Raw genomic sequence first — 19762 nt, 5'->3', positions numbered from 1 at the left:
TATTAAAGTTGCTTTAAAAGTAATGGAAATTTTTTTTTTTATTTAAAAAAAAAAAAACAGTAATGAATTTTACGAACTCAATATTTTTCAATTTTTAAACTTTAAAAATCTATCAAAATTTCATTCAAATTAAAACAACGTTTCTATATGAACTCTCATCCTTGACGTTATTCTCGTGTTACCTACGCACAGTTCAAACATTTCAAAATACAACCGCCAGATACAACGCGCAGCTCTATACAAACAGACTTCTTTCGCCAAATTTACTAGTCCTGGATATGACCTTAAACTATATCCGATGGTGAGGCCTCAGCTTGCAGGCTTTGTGGAGTGCGAAGCCACCCATTTAATTACCATTGCTCCCAGATCCACTCTGACCTGGAGTGGTAGTACCTGTTAGGGTCCCAACGATGGGCTAAAATAGAAACCGACTTAAAAAACAAATATACTATATTAAAAAGTTGTTCTTCAAAATCATTAGATTCGGCATTAAATAACCCGAAAAGGGTTGATATGCCGTAAAACAAAACAACCAACCAACCAAATTTACAATCTGGCAAAGAAGAAGAAAAAAAAAACAAAAAAAACAAAACAACATACTGAAGATGGAGTATACCTCCAAAATATATTTGTGATAAATTTCATACAAGTAAAATATTTGTTTATATTACACTTGATGCGTATTTTATTTTATTCAAATTAAAACAACGTTTCTATATGCTTTTTTTTTTTTTTACATAGGCTTCACCACTTATTAAGGCCGATCGGCCACTCAAGGATAAGGGTTAAAGAATGTAGAGTAGTCAAAAGGACAATATAGTAATCAATAGTAATGGAAGTTCGGTAAATTTGTTAACTTAGGTGGAACGGCTCATCAGAAACTTGTTCACGTTGGACTTGAAGACAACCATATTATAGACAGCTGGAAAGCAGGAAAACGGAAGACAATTCCACAGGCGTGCAGTTCTAAGAAAGAAGCTTTGTTCATGGAATCTATGTTTAGGTTTAGGCACAGATAAAGAGTGGGGGGAATTATTGATAGTGTTTTCAGCTAGTCTAGTGTTTCTTGTGAAAGTTTGGCGAGGGGGGACCATAGATTGAAGCTCAGTCGAACACTTTCCATGAAAATAACGATAAAGCAGAGACAAACTCGCAACATCTCTTCTCTGAGATAGAGGTTGCAGCAAAGAGAAAAGGACATCTCCCACCAGGCCACAAAGTCTATTTTGAACCCTATCAAGGCAGGACAAGTAATTTTTAGCAGCTCCTGCCCATATGTGGCAACAGTATTCCATCCTTGGACATGTCTGGCTTTTATATAGATAGAGAATTGCATCAGCAGTGAGATATCTACTGGATCGATAGAAGGATCCGACCATTTTTCCAGCGGCCTTGGCAACAGATTTGATGCACGTATTCCATTTAAGATCAGGAGTAAAGGTCAAGCCCAGAAGCCTGTCAAAACTTGAGGCCTCCCCAAGACGAGAGCCATTCATTTCAATTGATGCCAGATGAGGATCAGAACGTTGATGATGTAAAGAGAGAAGCTTGGTTTTAGATGCATTAAAAGTAACCAGCCACTCCTTTCCCCATTGTACTACATGCTCAAGATCAGAGGAGAGAGAATCGGAGAGAACTTGATCGTTTACTGTCTTAGATGTGCTACCATAGATGGTAGTGTCGTCAGCAAAAATGTCTACGAATGATGTAAGGATGTGATTTGGAAGATCATTGATGTAGATCAGGAAAAGAGTTGGGCCCAGGATGGACCCCTGAGGGACTCCGGCATTTATACTGTGAGCTTCTGATTTTTGCCCATCAACTACTACTCTTATGAACCTATCAGAGAGAAATGATTTAATAATTGAAAAAACATTTCCAGCTATACTGTAACTGGAGATCTTGTGATGTAAACCTTTATGCCATATTCTATTAGATGAATTGTAAGAAATTCTGCAGAAGCAGGCTCCTTATTGGTCGGTTTGTCCGCCCACGATTTGGTTTGAAATTGCTTGTTATTTACTAATTGCCGAGGATATGCTTGGCGCCAAATTTATCCTTTTCGTTTTAAATCATCAGATTAGAAACTGAAACGGGTTGAAAAAGATGTAACGAATTCTCACTTGAGGCTTGTAGCCTCAAAATTTCTTTGTCTCTTTGAGACGTTTTAATGCTTTAATATGGGGCAAACTGGTATTATCATTTACAAGCACCATCATTACGTGTATCAGACCAACAGTTGATGTAACCCCAATCTAGTTGTTTGTTTATGCAAACCAAAAATCATGTTTACATTTATTTTCTATTTTCACATTCCTTTTGCGATATTATATGGCAATCATTTTTTCAGAGAGAAATGATTTAATAATTGAGAAGACTTTTCATGTACTCTTATTCTTGAAAATATTCTCGCGTTACCTACGCACAGTTCAAACATTTCAAAATATAATCACTCTATAGAGACTTCTTTCTCCAAATTTACAACGTAGCAAGGAAGAAGAAAAGAAAAAAAAAAAAAAACTTTTATGGATTTTAAACTGTTATTTTCATTTACAGCATCCTCGAAAACCTACATTAGTCATAATTTTAAAGGATTTTTTGTGGGTGGATACTATCTGATATTTCCCCAAAACCTCTGACCTTGATGGCGGAGAAACAAAACTTGCTTCTTTGGTTTCAAATGATCTGAAATAACAGCAAGGAAGACTTGATTCCAAATATTTCTCATATGTTATATCTCCCCTCTTTAGTTTTCATACATAAAGATTATTTGATACTGGAGATATTCATAATCATACCCTATTTCCTCTAAGTATATAAATGTAATATACTGAGTTCGTGGAATTCAGTAAATTTTCATATACCAATAGGTTTTAAGCCAAAAATGGTTGACTTAAGGATTAAGCTACAAAATTATCACATTTAATAATTGAGCATTAATATACTGTGTGTGCAAAATCAAGACTTCAAGACAAGGTGTTGATGACAACGAAAAGTGTATTTCATTTTACGTTACAATTGTTTCAATGTCCAGTTCGACAATTCCAAGCATTATATCGTTTGAAAATTTTCAAAAACCAGCATTTCTTCAGACTTTATGAATAAACACACTTTTGGCAATGGAGCATTTTTGAATAGAAAGAAAAGGGGAGGGGGGGATCCCTAATGTGAAAAACATCCGAGAAACATTTACCTTGGTTGTGGTTATAAATGTTTCTCGCATATATATATATATATATATGACAAATATTTGTTTATTTTCATAATATTACGTTGTGATTTGGCTTTCAAGCGCACTTGATACGTATCTTATTTTATTACAATCTGGCAAAGAAGAAGAAAAGGAAAAAAAAAAAGAAAACTAACCCTTACCTTAACCCTAACCCTAACCCTAACCCTAACCCCACTTGACGATATATGCCATCGTTTTATTGTCTGTAAATTCACCCTTGTCCGTTCGCTCTTTTCTCAATAACCATGCCTTGGAATTTTTTTAAATTTTGCACAAACATTAAACATGATATGAATAAAAAAAAAACTAACAGAACATATTTTCTGAGAAAACTCCGGTTGTTCCCCTAGGGGTACCTTTAGGGTTAAAATGGCTAAAATTGACACTTTTGTGTTTATTATAAAAAAAAAATCGATGCCTTGGATTTTTATAAAACTTTCTGAAAAGTTGTAACTAACTGATTTCTAAGTAATTTTGTTTGTCTATACTTCGCGCTAACTCTTGGGTGTGCCCCAGGGGGCTCTTTTAGGGCTAATAAAAACACTTCATTTGTGGGGACTACTTTATCATATTTGTCCAAAATTTTCTGTGTATGTCTATTTAGCAGTTTTGCATGGTGCTGACTCAAATTTAAATATGTTAAGGCTTTGGGGACTTTTGGGGCTAAATGGGGGGGGCTGCTGGACTTAGTAATTTCTTTTTTTGTTGTTGTTGGTCGCCCGACAAAAGGTAGGTGGACCTGTAATTTCACCCTTGTCCGTTTGTCTGTCCGCACTTTTCTCAATAATTACACCTTGGAATTTTTGAAACTTTGCACAAACATTAAACATGATATGAGTAAAAAAAACTAACAGAACATATTTTCTGAGAAAACTCTGGTTGACCCCCTAGGGGTGCCTTTTGGGTTAAAATGGCTAAAATTGACACTTTTGTGTTTATTAAAAAAAAAAAAAATTGATGGCTTGGATTTTTATAAAACTTTCTGAAAAGTTGTAACTAACTGATTTCTCTATAATTTTGTTTGTCTATACTTTGCGATAACTCTTGGGTGCGCCCCAGGGGGGCTCTTTTAGGGCTAATAAAAACACTCCATTTTTTTTTTTTTTTTTGACTATTTTACCATCTTTGTCCAAAATTTTCTGTGTATGTCTATTTAGCAGTTTTGCATGGTGCAGAAATCAAATTCAAATATGTTAAGGCCTTGGGGACTTTTGGGGCTAAATCGGGGTGGGGGTGTCAAATGATGGACTTAGGCGTTTCTTTTTTTTTTTTTTTTTTTTTTGCACGGTGCAGAACTCAAATTTACATATGTTAAGGCATAAAACTACACCGTTTGTTCATTTTCACCAGGATTTGACATCCCCTGGAGATTTTTGGGCTGAATGAGGGAGGGAGGGGGGCAAATGCTGGACTTAGTCATTTTTTTTTTGTATGCCTTGTTCACTCACGGGGGACATGCATGTTTCACTTGTTCGTCTTGAAAAAAATAATTTCCTTTTGAACGGAAAACGGTTAACTTTATAGTTTTTATTTTCTTGCCTTGCAGGAAGAAAATTTAAAGGAGGAGGAATTAGACAGTATCGGAGAATATATGGACGCCGCCGAGATTAAGGTAATTTCATGCTAATATTTCGACCAACAAGATGGTTTATAGTGAGTTTTCACAGGAACGTTTTAACTCACGTCAGGATCACCGCATAATTCTGCTAAGGATAATGAAATTTTTATGGAATCCTAATGTCTTAATGGAAGACAAATGGCTACCAAATTATTTGAAAATCGTTTGGTAGCGATTCAGCATAACTAAAACCTTGTAGTGAGTTTTCACAGGAACGCATTCAGTCATGTTGAGATGACCACATAATTCTGTTAAAGATCATGAAATTTTAAAGAAATCCTAATGTCTTAATGGAAGCCAAATGGCTACCAAATTATTTGAAAATCGTTTGGTAGCGATTTAGCATAACTAAAACCTTGTAGTGAGTTTTCACAGGAACGCGTTAACTCGTGTTGAGATCACCACATAATTCTGCTAAGGATAATTAAATTTTTATAGAAACCTAACTATGCCAAATGGCTACCAAATTATTTGGAAATCGTTTAGTAGTGATTTGTCATAGTGAATTTTCACAGGCGTGCGTTAACTCGCGTCGGTATCACAACATAATTCTGCTAAAGATAATGGAATTTTAACAAAATTCTAACTATGCCAAATGGTTACAAAATTATTTGAAAATCATTTGATAGCAGTTTGACATAAGTAAGACCGTATAGTCAGTTTTCACAGAAACATGTTGGCTCGCATCAGGATCACCACATAGTTCAGCTATGCCGCCAAGATTAAGGTAATTTCATGCTTATATTTCAAACAACAAACAGCTCCCAGAGAGATGGTTTGAAAGTTACTATAAAAATAATTGTCCACTATTAAAACGGAATTTAATATATATAGCAACACTGAAAAAACATGGCTAAGTTTTTTATATAAAGATGTATTTTTTCTATAATGATATATTTTTTCTATAAAGATATATTTTTTCTATAAAGATATATTTTTTCTATAAAGATATATTTTTTCTATAAAGTTGTATTTTTTTATATAAGGATATATTTTATATAAAGATATATTTTTATATAAAGATATATTTTTTATACAAAGATATATTTTTAATATAAAGTCATATTTTTGTATATAAATATATCTTTTATATAGATATATTTTTATATAAAGATATATTTTTATATAGATATATTTTTATAGAAAGATATATTTTTTATAGAAAGATATATTTTTTATAGAAAAATATATTTTATAGAAAGATATATTTTTTATATGAAGATATATTTTTTATAGAAAGATATATTTTATATATAGAAATATTTTTATAGAAAGATATATTTTTCTATAAAGATATATTTTTCTATAAAGATATATTTTATATAAAGATATATTTTTTATATAAAGATATATTTTGTATAGAAAGATATATTTTTATATAAATATATATTTTTATATAGTTATATTATTCATGGAGAGATATTTGTTCATATAAGCTAGATTTTTTTATAAAGATACATTTTTTTATATTAAGTTGTATTTTTTCTATAAAGATATATTTTTATATATATTTTTTATGTAAAGATATATTTTTTCTATAAAGATATATTTTTTCTATAAAGATATATTTTTTCTATAAAGATATATTTTTTATATAATGATGTACTTTTTCTATAATCATATACTTTTTCTATAATGATATATTTTTATATAAAGATATATTTTTATATAAAGATATATTTTTATATAAAGATATATTTTTATATAAAGATATATTTTTCATATAAAGATATATTTTATATAAAGTTATATTTTTATATAAAGATATATTTTTCTATAAAGATATAATTTTTCTATAAAGATATATTTTTTATAGAAAGATATTATTTTTATATAAAGATATTTTTTTATATAAAGATATTTTTTCTATAAAGATATATTTTTTCTATAAAGATATACTTTTTCTATAAAGATATACTTTTTCTATAAAGATATACTTTTTCTATAAAGATATATTTTTATATAAAGATATATTTTTTATATAAAGATATATTTTTCATATAAAGATATATTTTTTATAAAGATATATTTTTATATAAAGATATATTTTTTATATAAAGTTATATCTTTTATAGAAAGATATTTTTATATAGATATATTTTTTATAGACAGATATATTTTTTTATATAAAAATATTCTTTTTTATAGAAAGATATTCATTTTTAACCAACATTTTTAACAACTACTGAAGGCGGCATCTATTATATAAAAGTGAAAATGTGTGTATGTTTGTATGTCCGACAATGGCTTTTTGAGGGGTACGCTAAATGTGGTCACTCATTCTTTAAACTTTTTATATGCTTCCTAGATTATAATCTCTACGATTTACAAAGCAGGTCACGTCTATCTTTTATTTGAATGACTTTTACACGCTATTTTTGCATTCTCCATTTGTTTGTTTAGCTTTTCTGTAAATGAGGGAAACTGAATATGTTTCCAAATGAGTCTCCTTCGTATTTCTGCCAGGAGATCCACAAAAGCAATCAGCTCTGAATTAGACAGTGTTGGAGAATATATGGACGCCGCCAAGATTAAGGTAATTTCATCCTAATATTTCGACCAACAAGATGGTTTATAGTGAGTTTTCATAGGAACATTTTAACTCACGTCAGGATCGCCGTATAATTCTGCTAAGGATAATGAAATTTTTATGGAATCCTAATGTCTTAATGGAAGACAAATGGCTACAAAATTAATTGAAAATCGTTTGCTAGCGATTTGACATAGTTAAGAGCTTGTAGTGAGCTTTCACAGGAATGCGTTAACTCATATTGAGATAACCACATAATTCTGCTAAGGCTAATGGAAGTTTAATGGAATCCCAATTGGTTCATGGAAGTCAAATGGTTACAAAATTATTTGAATATAGTTTGGTAGCAGCTTGACATGGGTATGACTTTGAAGTGAGTTTTCACAGAAACGTGTTGATTCACGTCAGGATCACCACATAATTCTGTTAAGGGCAATGAAATTTTAATGAAATCCTAACTATGCCAGATAGCTACAAAAGTATTTGAAAATCGTTTGATAGCGATTTGGCATAGGTAAGACTTGTAGTGAGTTTTCACAGGAACGTGTTAACTCAGGTTGAGATGACCACATAGTACTTCTAAGTATAATGAAATTTTAATGGAATCCTAGCTATGCCAAATGGCTACCAAATAATTTTTTAATCTTTTGGAAGCGATTTGACATAGGTAAGACCTTGTAGTGAGTTTTCGCAAGAACACGTTAACTCGTGTTGAGATCACCACATAGTTCTCCTAGGGTGATGAAATTTTAATGGAATCCTAACTATGCCAAATGGCTACCAAATTATTTGAAAAATCTTTTGATAGCGATTTGGTATAGGTAAGACCTTGTAGTGAGTTTTCACAGGAATGTGTTGACTCGCGTCAGGATCACCACATAATTCTGCTAAGGGTAATGAAATTTTTATGGAATCCTAATGGCTTAATGGAAGCCAAATGGCTAAAAATTATTTGAAAATCGTTTGGTAGCGATTTGTCATAGGTAAAATGTTGTATTGAGTTTTCACAGGAAAAGTGTCACCACATAAATCTGCTAAGGGTAATAAAATTTTTATAGAATCCTAACCATGCCAATGGCTACAATATTATTTGAAAATCGATTAGTAGCGATTTGCCAAAGTGAATTTTCACAGGAATGCATTAACTCTGGTCAGGATCACAAGATATTCTAGTAAAAAATATAAATTGATAACTTAAAATATTGCAGCATTAAGAATTGATTATATAATGCTAACTTATATTACAATAGAAAAATGCGAGCATGAAAAGTAATATGTTTAAGCTTAAACATGGAAAAGTAAAGGACTAGTTGTTAAAATTGGAAAAGAAAAAGACAAGATATTCTAGTAAAAATATAAATTTATAACTTAAAATATTGCAGCATTAAGAATTGATTATATAATGTTAACTTATATTACAATAGAAAAATGCGAGCATGGAATGTAATATGTTTAAGCTTAAACATGGAAAAGTAAAGGACTAGTTGTTAAAACTGGAAAAGAAAAAGACAAGATATTCTAGTAAAAATATAAATTTATAACTTAAAATATTGCAGCATTAAGAATTGATTATATAATGTTAACTTATATTACAATAGAAAAATGCGAGCATGGAATGTAATATGTTTAAGCTTAAACATGGAAAAGTAAAGGACTAGTTGTTAAAACTGGAAAAGAAAAAGACAAGATATTCTAGTAAAAATATAAATTTATAACTTAAAATATTGCAGCATTAAGAATTGATTATATAATGTTAACTTATATTACAATAGAAAAATGCGAGCATGAAAAGTAATATGGTTAAGCTTAAACATGGAAAAGTAAAGGACTAATTGTTAAAACTGGAAAAGAAAAGGACAAGATATTCTAGTAAAAAATATAAATTTATAACTTAAAATATTGCAGCATTAAGAATTGATTATATAATGTTAACTTATATTACAATAGAAAAATGTGAGCATGAAAAGTAATATGGTTAAGCTTAAACATAGAAAAGTAAAGGACTAGTTGTTAAAACTGGAAAAGAAAAGGACAAGATATTCTAGTAAAAAATATAAATTGATAACTTAAAATATTGCAGCATTAAGAATTGATTATATAATGCTAACTTATATTACAATAGAAAAATGCGAGCATGGAATGTAATATGTTTAAGCTTAAACATGGAAAAGTAAAGGACTAGTTGTTAAAATTGGAAAAGAAAAAGACAAGATATTCTAGTAAAAATATAAATTTATAACTTAAAATATTGCAGCATTAAGAATTGATTATATAATGTTAACTTATATTACAATAGAAAAATGCGAGCATGGAATGTAATATGTTTAAGCTTAAACATGGAAAAGTAAAGGACTAGTTGTTAAAACTGGAAAAGAAAAAGACAAGATATTCTAGTAAAAATATAAATTTATAACTTAAAATATTGCAGCATTAAGAATTGATTATATAATGTTAACTTATATTACAATAGAAAAATGCGAGCATGGAATGTAATATGTTTAAGCTTAAACATGGAAAAGTAAAGGACTAGTTGTTAAAACTGGAAAAGAAAAAGACAAGATATTCTAGTAAAAATATAAATTTATAACTTAAAATATTGCAGCATTAAGAATTGATTATATAATGTTAACTTATATTACAATAGAAAAATGCGAGCATGAAAAGTAATATGGTTAAGCTTAAACATAGAAAAGTAAAGGACTAGTTGTTAAAACTGGAAAAGAAAAGGACAAGATATTCTAGTAAAAAATATAAATTTATAACTTAAAATATTGCAGCATTAAGAATTGATTATATAATGTTAACTTATATTACAATAGAAAAATGTGAGCATGAAAAGTAATATGGTTAAGCTTAAACATAGAAAAGTAAAGGACTAGTTGTTAAAACTGGAAAAGAAAAGGACAAGATATTCTAGTAAAAAATATAAATTTATAACTTAAAATATTGCAGCATTAAGAATTGATTATATAATGTTAACTTATATTACAATAGAAAAATGCGAGCATGAAAAGTAATATGGTTAAGCTTAAACATGGAAAAGTAAAGGACTAGTTGTTAAAACTGGAAAAGAAAAAGACAAGATATTCTAGTAAAAAATATAATAAATTTATAACTTAAAATATTGCAGCATTAAGAATTGATTATATAATGTTAACTTATATTACAATAGAAAAATGCGAGCATGAAAAGTAATATGGTTAAGCTTAAACATAGAAAAGTAAAGGACTAGTTGTTAAAACTGGAAAAGAAAAGGACAAGATATTCTAGTAAAAAATATAAATTTATAACTTAAAATATTGCAGCATTAAGAATTGATTATATAATGTTAACTTATATTACAATAGAAAAATGCGAGCATGAAAAGTAATATGGTTAAGCTTAAACATGGAAAAGTAAAGGACTAGTTTTTAAAACTGGAAAAGAAAAAGACAAGATATTCTAGTAAAAAATATAATAAATTTATAACTTAAAATATTGCAGCATTAAGAATTTATTATATAATGTTATAAATTGAATTAACAACAAAAATTCTTAATGTTGCAATATTTAAAGTTAAAAATTTATTATATTTTTTACTAGATAATCTTGTCCTTTACTTTTCCATGTTTAAGCTTAACCATATTACTTTTCATGCTCACATTTTTCTATTGTAATCCATGATTTTTTTGGGTTTCCAATAAATTCACTTGTTCTTTGTTTAATTTCAGCCTTATTTTTTTCCCCCATAAACACATATGTAATAACAATATTTGGCACTCGTCTGCTTTCAATAAAATCCCCTTAATTATCTCCCTTTCATGCTTTCATTCTCTCTGTTTCACTTATTACTTCTCTTTTCACAATATCAGTGAATTAGTAGCAACAGTAGTCCCCTGTGTTTTCAACTTAGAAATTTTAACAAAATCTGGACTATTCGAAATAGCTACAAAATTATTTGAAAATCGTTTGGCAACAGTTTGGCATAGGTAAGACATTGTAGTGAGTTTTTACAGCAACGTGTTAACTCGCGTGTATTTTGATTTAATATAAATGTAGTTACAGTAAAGCAGCTTCTGCAAACGGACATCTGCAATTTGTAAGGAAATTTTTTTTAAAGAAGCTCTTACTGTACCAATTGAAAATCTTTTGGTAGCCAATATATATATATACTAGCAAAAGTACCCGTCGTTGACTGGGTTCAAAAACAGCCTACAGAAAATGGGCTCTGATTTATGAAAGTATGATAGGTTATGAAAAGGAAGGGTTGTAAAGAGATAGCTTCGAAGAAGGGGGTATCAGAACCAAAGTAAAATATGACGAAAGTAAAAATAAAATAGATAAACCCCATAATTTATTATACCATACCTGTTCACACTGAAACACTTATCACAATATTCTGTGGATCTATATTAAAAAAAAACCTTGTTAAACTTTGTGACATATTTCCATTCTATGGAGGTAATGCGCGAACAAACACCCCATAATTTTATTATACCATATTTCTTCAAACTGAAACATAATTATCAAAGTATACTTACACAGATAGATCTGAAAAGTCTTTATTAAAGTTTGTGCCTATTTCCATTCCATGGAGGCCAGGCGCGAACGCAGACCTCAAAATTTTATTATACCATCTCTATTTAAGTTAAAACATACTTATCAAAGTATTCTTATGTACATCTATATCAAAAACACTTGTAAACGTTTGTTTTTTTAATTTTTAAATTTTTTATTTCCATACTTTGTGGACCAGGCGCGAACGCAGACCCCACAATTTTAATGAACCACCGTTCTGCCAGATCAAACATGCCCATTCTTGTGTCTTGATACATCCTCTATCATTATATGTAATTAGTTTTTTAAAATAGTCAACCATATAGAACTGCTTTAAAGCGTCACTGCTCACTCATTTTTCGACCAAATTTCAAACAATTATCACAGTTTATACATCACCTTCTCAGCTATATTGTGAAAAAAAAAAAGAAGAAATTTCACTTTTCATTCAGTAAGACAAAAGTTACGATGAATTTACTGGTGTTCGAAATTGTAAAAATTCGTAAGGAGGTGAGCGACGTTTTTTATGACTGGTTTCCATAGCAACCACGTCGCTTCAGCGACTACTGTTGCTACTAATTTAGTCATGAAAGCATGACAGGAAGGTAATGGGGGGGATTTTATTGAAAGCAGATGAGTGCTGTACATTTTTAATACATATGTGTTTATATGGGGCAAAAAAAATAAGACTGAAATTAAACAAAGAACAAGCGAATTTTCTGCAAGCCTGGAAAAATCATGGATTACATAGAAAAATGCAAGCATGAAAAGTAATATCTTGCTGCTGCTTAGCAATAATTGCTGGGAGACAATTTGAAAGTTATTTTTTGGGGGTCGATTTATATGTAGATAATGTATTTGGAAATGTTGTTAAAGAGTGGTCAATCATAACATAGAAAATATGATATGATGTATTTGGTGATGATATGATGATTGTCGTTCAACAAGTTTTAACAATTTAATGACGACTATTTAATGAAACCATCTAACGCATGGCCAGAAAATGTAGTAGGGAGGAGGAACATTCTTTTATTTTATTTCTTAGTTGTTGTTGCATGACGTTTCGGCCAACTATTCCTCTGGCCTTCGTCAGGTGGTGACTACGACGGGGTAGGAACTCCGAATCTCCTAACTACATTCTCAGCAATTACTGCCATCCATACAAGTTGTCGTCTCACCACGTTTTTGGCCAAGTAAGCCGCTGGCCAGCTTTGAGTCGGATTGAAACCGCTATCTTCAGACAATTCTCACCTCAAACCATAGAGATTCAACATCTCTATCCACTGCGCCACGGCCAAAGTGAAGATAAAAGTGAGAATGTGTGTGTGAGAGTTCCTTCCTCATATGTTCTGAAACGGCTGAGCCTATCTTATACAAATTTCACACAAAGCTAATTTATATGTTTGGCAGTGTTCTTAGATAGTTTTGTACAGAAATTAATCCGATAAGCAACGAAAATCGAAAAATAAATCCAATCTTTAAAATATATATCTACGTATTTTATTTGTCTTTACATAAACATTTATATGTGTCTACACATTCATGAGCATGTTTCGGTCAGCCAGTTACAAGTAACTAGGGACCGCATGCCCAGAAATTGTTTAAATTAGCTGTAGGTCTATATTGTGAGGATTATTTGCATAAAATTTTTTGTTTTAAAACCCCCACAAAGATAAAAATCACATAATAATAAGTCCGGGGAACGTGGTGGCCATAACCCTTTTTGCTTATTGTGTTCTCTCTTCCGTAAACATGTCACGAACTCGTGTCGGTTATCCGTGAGACGTGTGGCATGTAGCGCCATCTTGTTGGAAAAAGGATTGGATTTTTTTGTCTTGTGGTGTCAGTTGGCCATTAAGAGAAAGATTAGAGATCGGGCTACTTTTAAGTGAGCCGCTTAATCTAAAAAAAAAAATGATTTCTGAAAGATTAGAAAACCGGGCTACTTTAAAGCGAGCCACTCTATATATTCTTGACACAAGACTGTTATTAGAAAGGATAAAACATTTATATATTCAGGATGGCCCACTTAAAAGTAGCCCAGAAAATGTAGAGGAGGAAATTATTTTATTGTTTAAATTATCTGTACAATGCCGGAAGTGCTCCCCGTTGACATCTATGCATTTCTGGACATGTTTAACAACGTTTGCAGATAGTGCCTGTAGATTAACCATATTACTTTTCATGCTCGAATTTTTCTATTGTAATATAAGTTAACATTATATGATCAATTCTTAATGCTGCAATATTTTAAGTTATAAATTTATATTTTTTACTAGAATATCTTGTCCTTTTCTTTTCAAGTTTTAACAAAGTCCTTTATTTTTCCATGTTTAAGCTTAACCATATTACTTTTCATGCTCGCATTTTTCTATTGTAATATAAGTTAATATTATATAATCAAGTGTTAATGCTGCAATATTTTAAGTTGTAAATTTATTATATTTTTTTAATAGAATATCTTGTCTTTTTCTTTTCCAGTTTTAACAAAGTCCTTTATTTTTCCATGTTTAAGCTTAACCATATTACTTTTCATGCTCGCATTTTTCTATTGTAATATAAGTTAACATTATATAATCAAGTGTTAATGCTGCAATATTTTAAGTTATAAATTTATTATATTTTTTACTAGAATATCTTGTCCTTTTCTTTTCCAGTTTTAACAACTAGTCCTTTACTTTTCCATGTTTAAGCTTAACCATATTACTTTTCATGCTCGCATTTTTCTATTGTAATATAAGTTAACATTATATAATCAATTCTTAATGCTGCAATATTTTAAGTTGTAAATTTATTATATTTTTTACTAGAATATCTTTTCTTTTCCAGTTTTAACAACTAGTCCTTTACTTTTCCATGTTTAAGCTTAACCATATTTCTTTTCATGCTTGCATTTTTCTATTGTAATCCATGATTTTTCCAGGCTTTCAATAAATTCACTTGTTCTTTGTTTAATTTCAGTCTTATTTTTTTTTTCCCAAATAAACACATATGTAATAACAATGTATGGCACTCGTCTGCTTGCAATAAAATTCTCCCAATTATCTCCCTTTCATTCTCTCTGTTTCACTTCTGTTGATTCTCCTGATAGCGTTGGTAATGTTCTCTTTTAGATGGTCTAGATTGTGAGGATCATTTACATAAACATTTTTATTTTAAAGCCCCCTCAAAGATAAAAAATCACATGATGACAAGTCCGGGGAATGTGGTGGCCATAACACTTTTTGCTTATTGTTCTCTCTTCTGTAAACATGTCATGAACTTGTGTCGGTTATCTGTCTCTTCTCTCTTCAGTAGTCCGTCGTTGACGACGATGACGTTGCACCATGCCTAACAGTCCCAGATAGATTACGCCTGATGGACTCGCTGGTGACTGTGGAGTCCAATTCGTGAATTGCATACACGGCCGCAGGCAGCACAGGGGAAGATGCCGTCTGCCCGCTGCGCCGCGTGCCTTTGGTGTCTTCTTTGCTCTGCTCAGTCGTTATAGGTGGAGGTGAAAGTTTCCAAGCCCTCTTGGCAGATGTTTCGCCATTTTCTCCGATCAGCAGCAGCATGTTCGTTGGCGATTGGATTCTATGCCACATTTTTTCAATGATGTTTTTAGTTGGTCCTTGAAACGTTTACGTGGACCCCCAGGGTTGCGTCTGCCGTCTGCAAGTTCCCCGTAGAGGACCTTGCGTGGGAGCCTTTCAGCTGGCATCCGGATGGTGTGACCAAGCCACCTAAGTTGTCTATGAGTTAGAATTATTTCAAGTGGGTCCATTTGAGTGTGCCTGCGTATCTCATTGTGTGGCACCCTGTGCCACCATTTTAAACCTAGTATACGCTGTAAGCAGTTGGTATGAAATGCTTCTAGCTTTTTCAGGTGGCGTCTATAAGGCACCCATGACTCGCTGCCGTACAAGAGGATGGAGAGACAGATTGCTCTGTAGACAGAAACCTTGGTGGTGGTGGTGAGGTTACGGTTCATAAAAACTCTGTGCGAGAGTCTGCCAAAGGCTGCAGCAGCCAGACCAATGCGCCGTTGGACCTCACTTGTTAGGTCACAGGAGTCAGTGAGCACTGAGCCAAGATAAGTAAACTCTTGAGTGTTTTTCAGTGGCTGTTGGTTGATTGTGAATATTGGGGGTTCCTGACGATGTTCACATATGTTAAGTGCCTCTGTTTTGTTGATGTTGATGGCTAGACCAGCTCGGGAGTAAATGTTGGAGATAGTGTTGATGGTGCGCTGAAGACCCTCTTCAGATGAGCTCACCAGAGCTGTGTCGTCAGCGTATTGCAATTCATGGATTGCTTCTTCTGTCACACGTGATCTGGCATGGAGGCGACGCAGGTTGAAGAGGTTGCCATCCAGCCGGTATGAGAGGCGGATCCCATCAGCAGGATGGATTTGCTGTTTGGCAACATTGGAAACCGCAGCAAGAAAAAGATTAAACAAGATGGGCGCAATGACGCATCCCTGCTTCACACCTGATTCTACCAGGAAGGGCTCAGATTTTAGTCCTGAACTGGAGACGCGAGCCATAGATCCATTATGGAAAGCCTTCAGGACACCCAGGAATATTGGTGGGCAGCCAAATTTGACGAGTACTTCCCAGAGCAAAGGACGGTTCACAGTGTCAAAGGCCTTGGCGAGATCTACAAAAACCATATATAGATTTTGGTGTTGCTCGACGCTTTTCTCCTGGAGCTGTCTTGCCACAAAGACCATGTCAATCGTGCTGCGCTCCTGTCTGAAGCCACACTGCGATTCAGGTAAGACTTGATTGACAATGTGTTGAATGATACGAGACAGTAAAATTCCAGTGACAACTTTCCCTGAGGTTGACAGGAGGGAAATGCCTCGACTATTGCCACAAATATTTCTGTCACCTTTCTTTTTATATATGCTGATGATATCTGCATCCTTCCATTGTTGTGGGCAGCAGCCTGACTCCCAGACATCTTGGATGATGTTATGGAGATAAGTGGTAATGGCATCTCCACCATGCTTAAGAAGCTCAGCTGGTATGCCATCAGGGCCAGTGGCTTTATTATTCTTGAGGTTGTTAACTGCACGGCTAACTTCATGGATAGTTGGTATTACATCCAGTTCTTGAATTACAGGAAGATCAGGAAGATGGTCAAGAAAAGTAGGGTCGATAGGGTTCTGCCCGTTCAGTAAGTCTTGGTAGTGTTCAGCCCACCGATTGAGTATGGCAGTCTTCTCAGTATAGAGTATGGAGCCATCAGCACTACGGACTAGGCAGAGGCTATTAATAATTAATGGAGGCTATTATTAATTATTAACATAGGCTGTTTTAAGGGCATTATAAAATTGATGTTGGTCCCCCATATCAGCTAAACCTTGGATCTCAGTTGCAAGATTGGTCCACCATTCATTTTGCATTCTTCGGGTTTCCTGTTGGACTTTTGACCGAAGCTCGGCTAGCTTGGCACGTGATGCTGGAGTTGGATTTGCAGTCACTGCTTGTTGTTGCCGATTTTTTTCTTCAATTAGTTGATGAATTCCATCAGACTGCTTGTCAAACCAGTCTCTATGTTTTCTTCTTGAGAATCCCAAAATGTCCTTGGCAGTATTGAGGAGGACTTCACAGATGCTTTCCCATTTTTCAGTTAAGAAAGCTGTTGTTATGGGATCTGCTGCAGGAGTTGGTAAGGTAAGACATTCAGCCAGTTCGTTTTGTAGAGCAGCTCGTGTTGTAATGTTGTTGAGAGCTTTGAGGTCAAGATGTTTTCTGGGAGCTTGACGGCGAGCTGGAGGCCGGATCTTAAGATGGCTCTGGTGATTCTCACATCTTTCATGTCATTACGTCTTACAATAACATAGTCAAGTAGGTGCCAAATTTTGGACCTAGGATGCATCCAGGTGGTCTTGAATTTGTTTTGGAGCTGGAACATGGTATTTGTGATGGACAGATTATGTTGGGAGCAGAATGTTAAAAGACGCAACCCATTATCGTTACATTTTCCAACTCCATGATGCCCTAGGACTCTCTCCCAGAGATGGTGACTGCTGCCCACTATTGCATTGAAGTCCCCAAGGAGAACGATCTTATCTTCTTTGGGGATTGTCAGCATGATCTCATGGAGTTGGGCATAAAATTGGTCTTTCAATTCATCAGCTGAATCTAGGGTTGGTGCATACACATTGACTAGGGTAGCGTGACGTTTATTTGATAAGGGGATGCGCCAAGTTATTAGCCTCTCATTGTGACCCGTTGGGCTCTGGGGAATGCTGTTGAGTAGCCTAGTCTTGATGGCAAAGGCAACTCCATGGATGCGAGGAGCACCCCTATCCAGGCCCTTCCAGAAGAAGGTGTATCCCTCTCCTGACTCGGTGAGGGAGCCCTCATCTGAGAATCGGGTTTCATTGAGAGCAGCGATGTCGATGTTGTACTTCTTTAACTCATATGCAATTAGAGCTGTTCTCCGTTTAGGTCTTGAGTTGTTGTCAAGGTCGAGAAGAGTACGCACATTCCAAGTGCCAATTATGAGCTTCTTAGTATTATTAGGACCGAGGTATGGGTTGCCACGACGAGGTTCGGCTACCTGTCCGTGGAGAGTGGAACAGACACTTGTTTGGGTCACCTTTTCTAGACCCCTCCCAATTCAGGGTGGGCGGTGTGGATCCTGAAAAGGGCCGCCCAGTCACCCTGGGAGCTGCCGAAGGAGGCTGCAGTTCCAGTCCCAGCCATCCAGCGACCATCACTCCGGGGCCGCCTCACGTGCAGGGTTGGAGCCAAGGGCTGCCAGCAACAACCTTGCCTGCCCCCACCACTCCTTCCCCATCGCCGGAGGACTTGTATTTGTAGGTGGAATAAAATAAAAGAAAAGAAAAGAAAAAAAAAAATAGTGTGTGGGAAATAAAGAGTCGGCATGGGCAAAACTAGTGCAGTGATGATTTGAATGAAAAGTGGGTGCACGCTCCACAGTCCACTATCTTGGCAGACCATCAGCGGTTCCAGTGGCAGGTAGAGACCATGACGACTGGACTGACAGCTGCTGCAGGAGTGTGCCAAGAGTTTGTCAGACTTTGCTTAATGTGTCACCCCAACACAGATTTTCTCGTTGGGGTTTACTCCCCTAGCCCAATGCCAACTGCGGTTATCTGTAAGACGTGTAGCACCATCTTGTTGGAAGAAGGATGGGTATTTCTTGTCTCGTGGTGTCAGTTGGTCGATAAGAAAAAGTTTAGAGAGATCGGGCTACTTTTAAGTGGGCCGCTCTATCTAAAAAAATGGAGAAAGATTAGAAAACCGGGCTACTATAAAGCGGGCCACTATGTATTCCTACCACGTGAAGACATTTTATCTTTTTAAAGGATAAGAAAAAACCTGTATATTCAGGGTGGCCCACTTAAAAGTAGCCCAGAATAGAGAGGAGGAACATTCTTTTATTGTTTAAATTATACAGAGATCACCACTTATCAAGGTTCGGAAGACACTCAGGGATAAGGGTTATTGCAAGTACATTACGTTACTGTGGAGATTTGATGAAGTGTTTACTTAAGGGGACGGTTCATTAGGAATTTGTTGACATTGGATTTGAACACATCCAAGTTGTAGTCCGGTGGGAAGCAGGCAGACGGAACAGAGTTCCACAGGTGTGCAGTTCTAAGAAAGAAGCTTTGTTCATGGAATCCGCGTTTTGATTTAGGCACAGATATAGAGTGGGGGAAATTTTACACAGTGGATTCGGCTAGACGGGTGTTTTTTGTGAAAGATTGGCGGGGGGACCAGAGATTGGAGTTCAGACGAGCACCTGCCATGGAAATAACGATAAAACAAGGATAGGCTCGCAACGTCTCTTCTGTGGGAGAGAGGTTGCAGGGTAGAGAAAA

At 34.0% G+C, this 19762-nt stretch overlaps 1 protein-coding gene across 2 annotated transcripts in view; it reads left to right on the top strand.

The window, feature by feature from the left end:
- The window catches only part of LOC145271411 (uncharacterized), a 681202-nt gene that overhangs the window by 635211 nt on the left and 26229 nt on the right, over positions 1-19762 (top strand). For both annotated transcript variants that reach the window (XM_080126945.1, XM_080126944.1), the window contains one exon: positions 4779-4844. In XM_080126945.1, coding sequence (XP_079983071.1) covers positions 4779-4844 — 66 coding nt within the window. The remainder of the gene's footprint in view (positions 1-4778; positions 4845-19762) is intronic.

Source organism: Euprymna scolopes, chromosome 46 (assembly GCF_053919585.1).
Source record: "Euprymna scolopes isolate OS-2025 chromosome 46, ASM5391958v1, whole genome shotgun sequence".
NCBI lineage: Eukaryota > Metazoa > Mollusca > Cephalopoda > Sepiida > Sepiolidae > Euprymna > Euprymna scolopes.
This window is presented reverse-complemented; position numbering and strand designations above follow the sequence as displayed.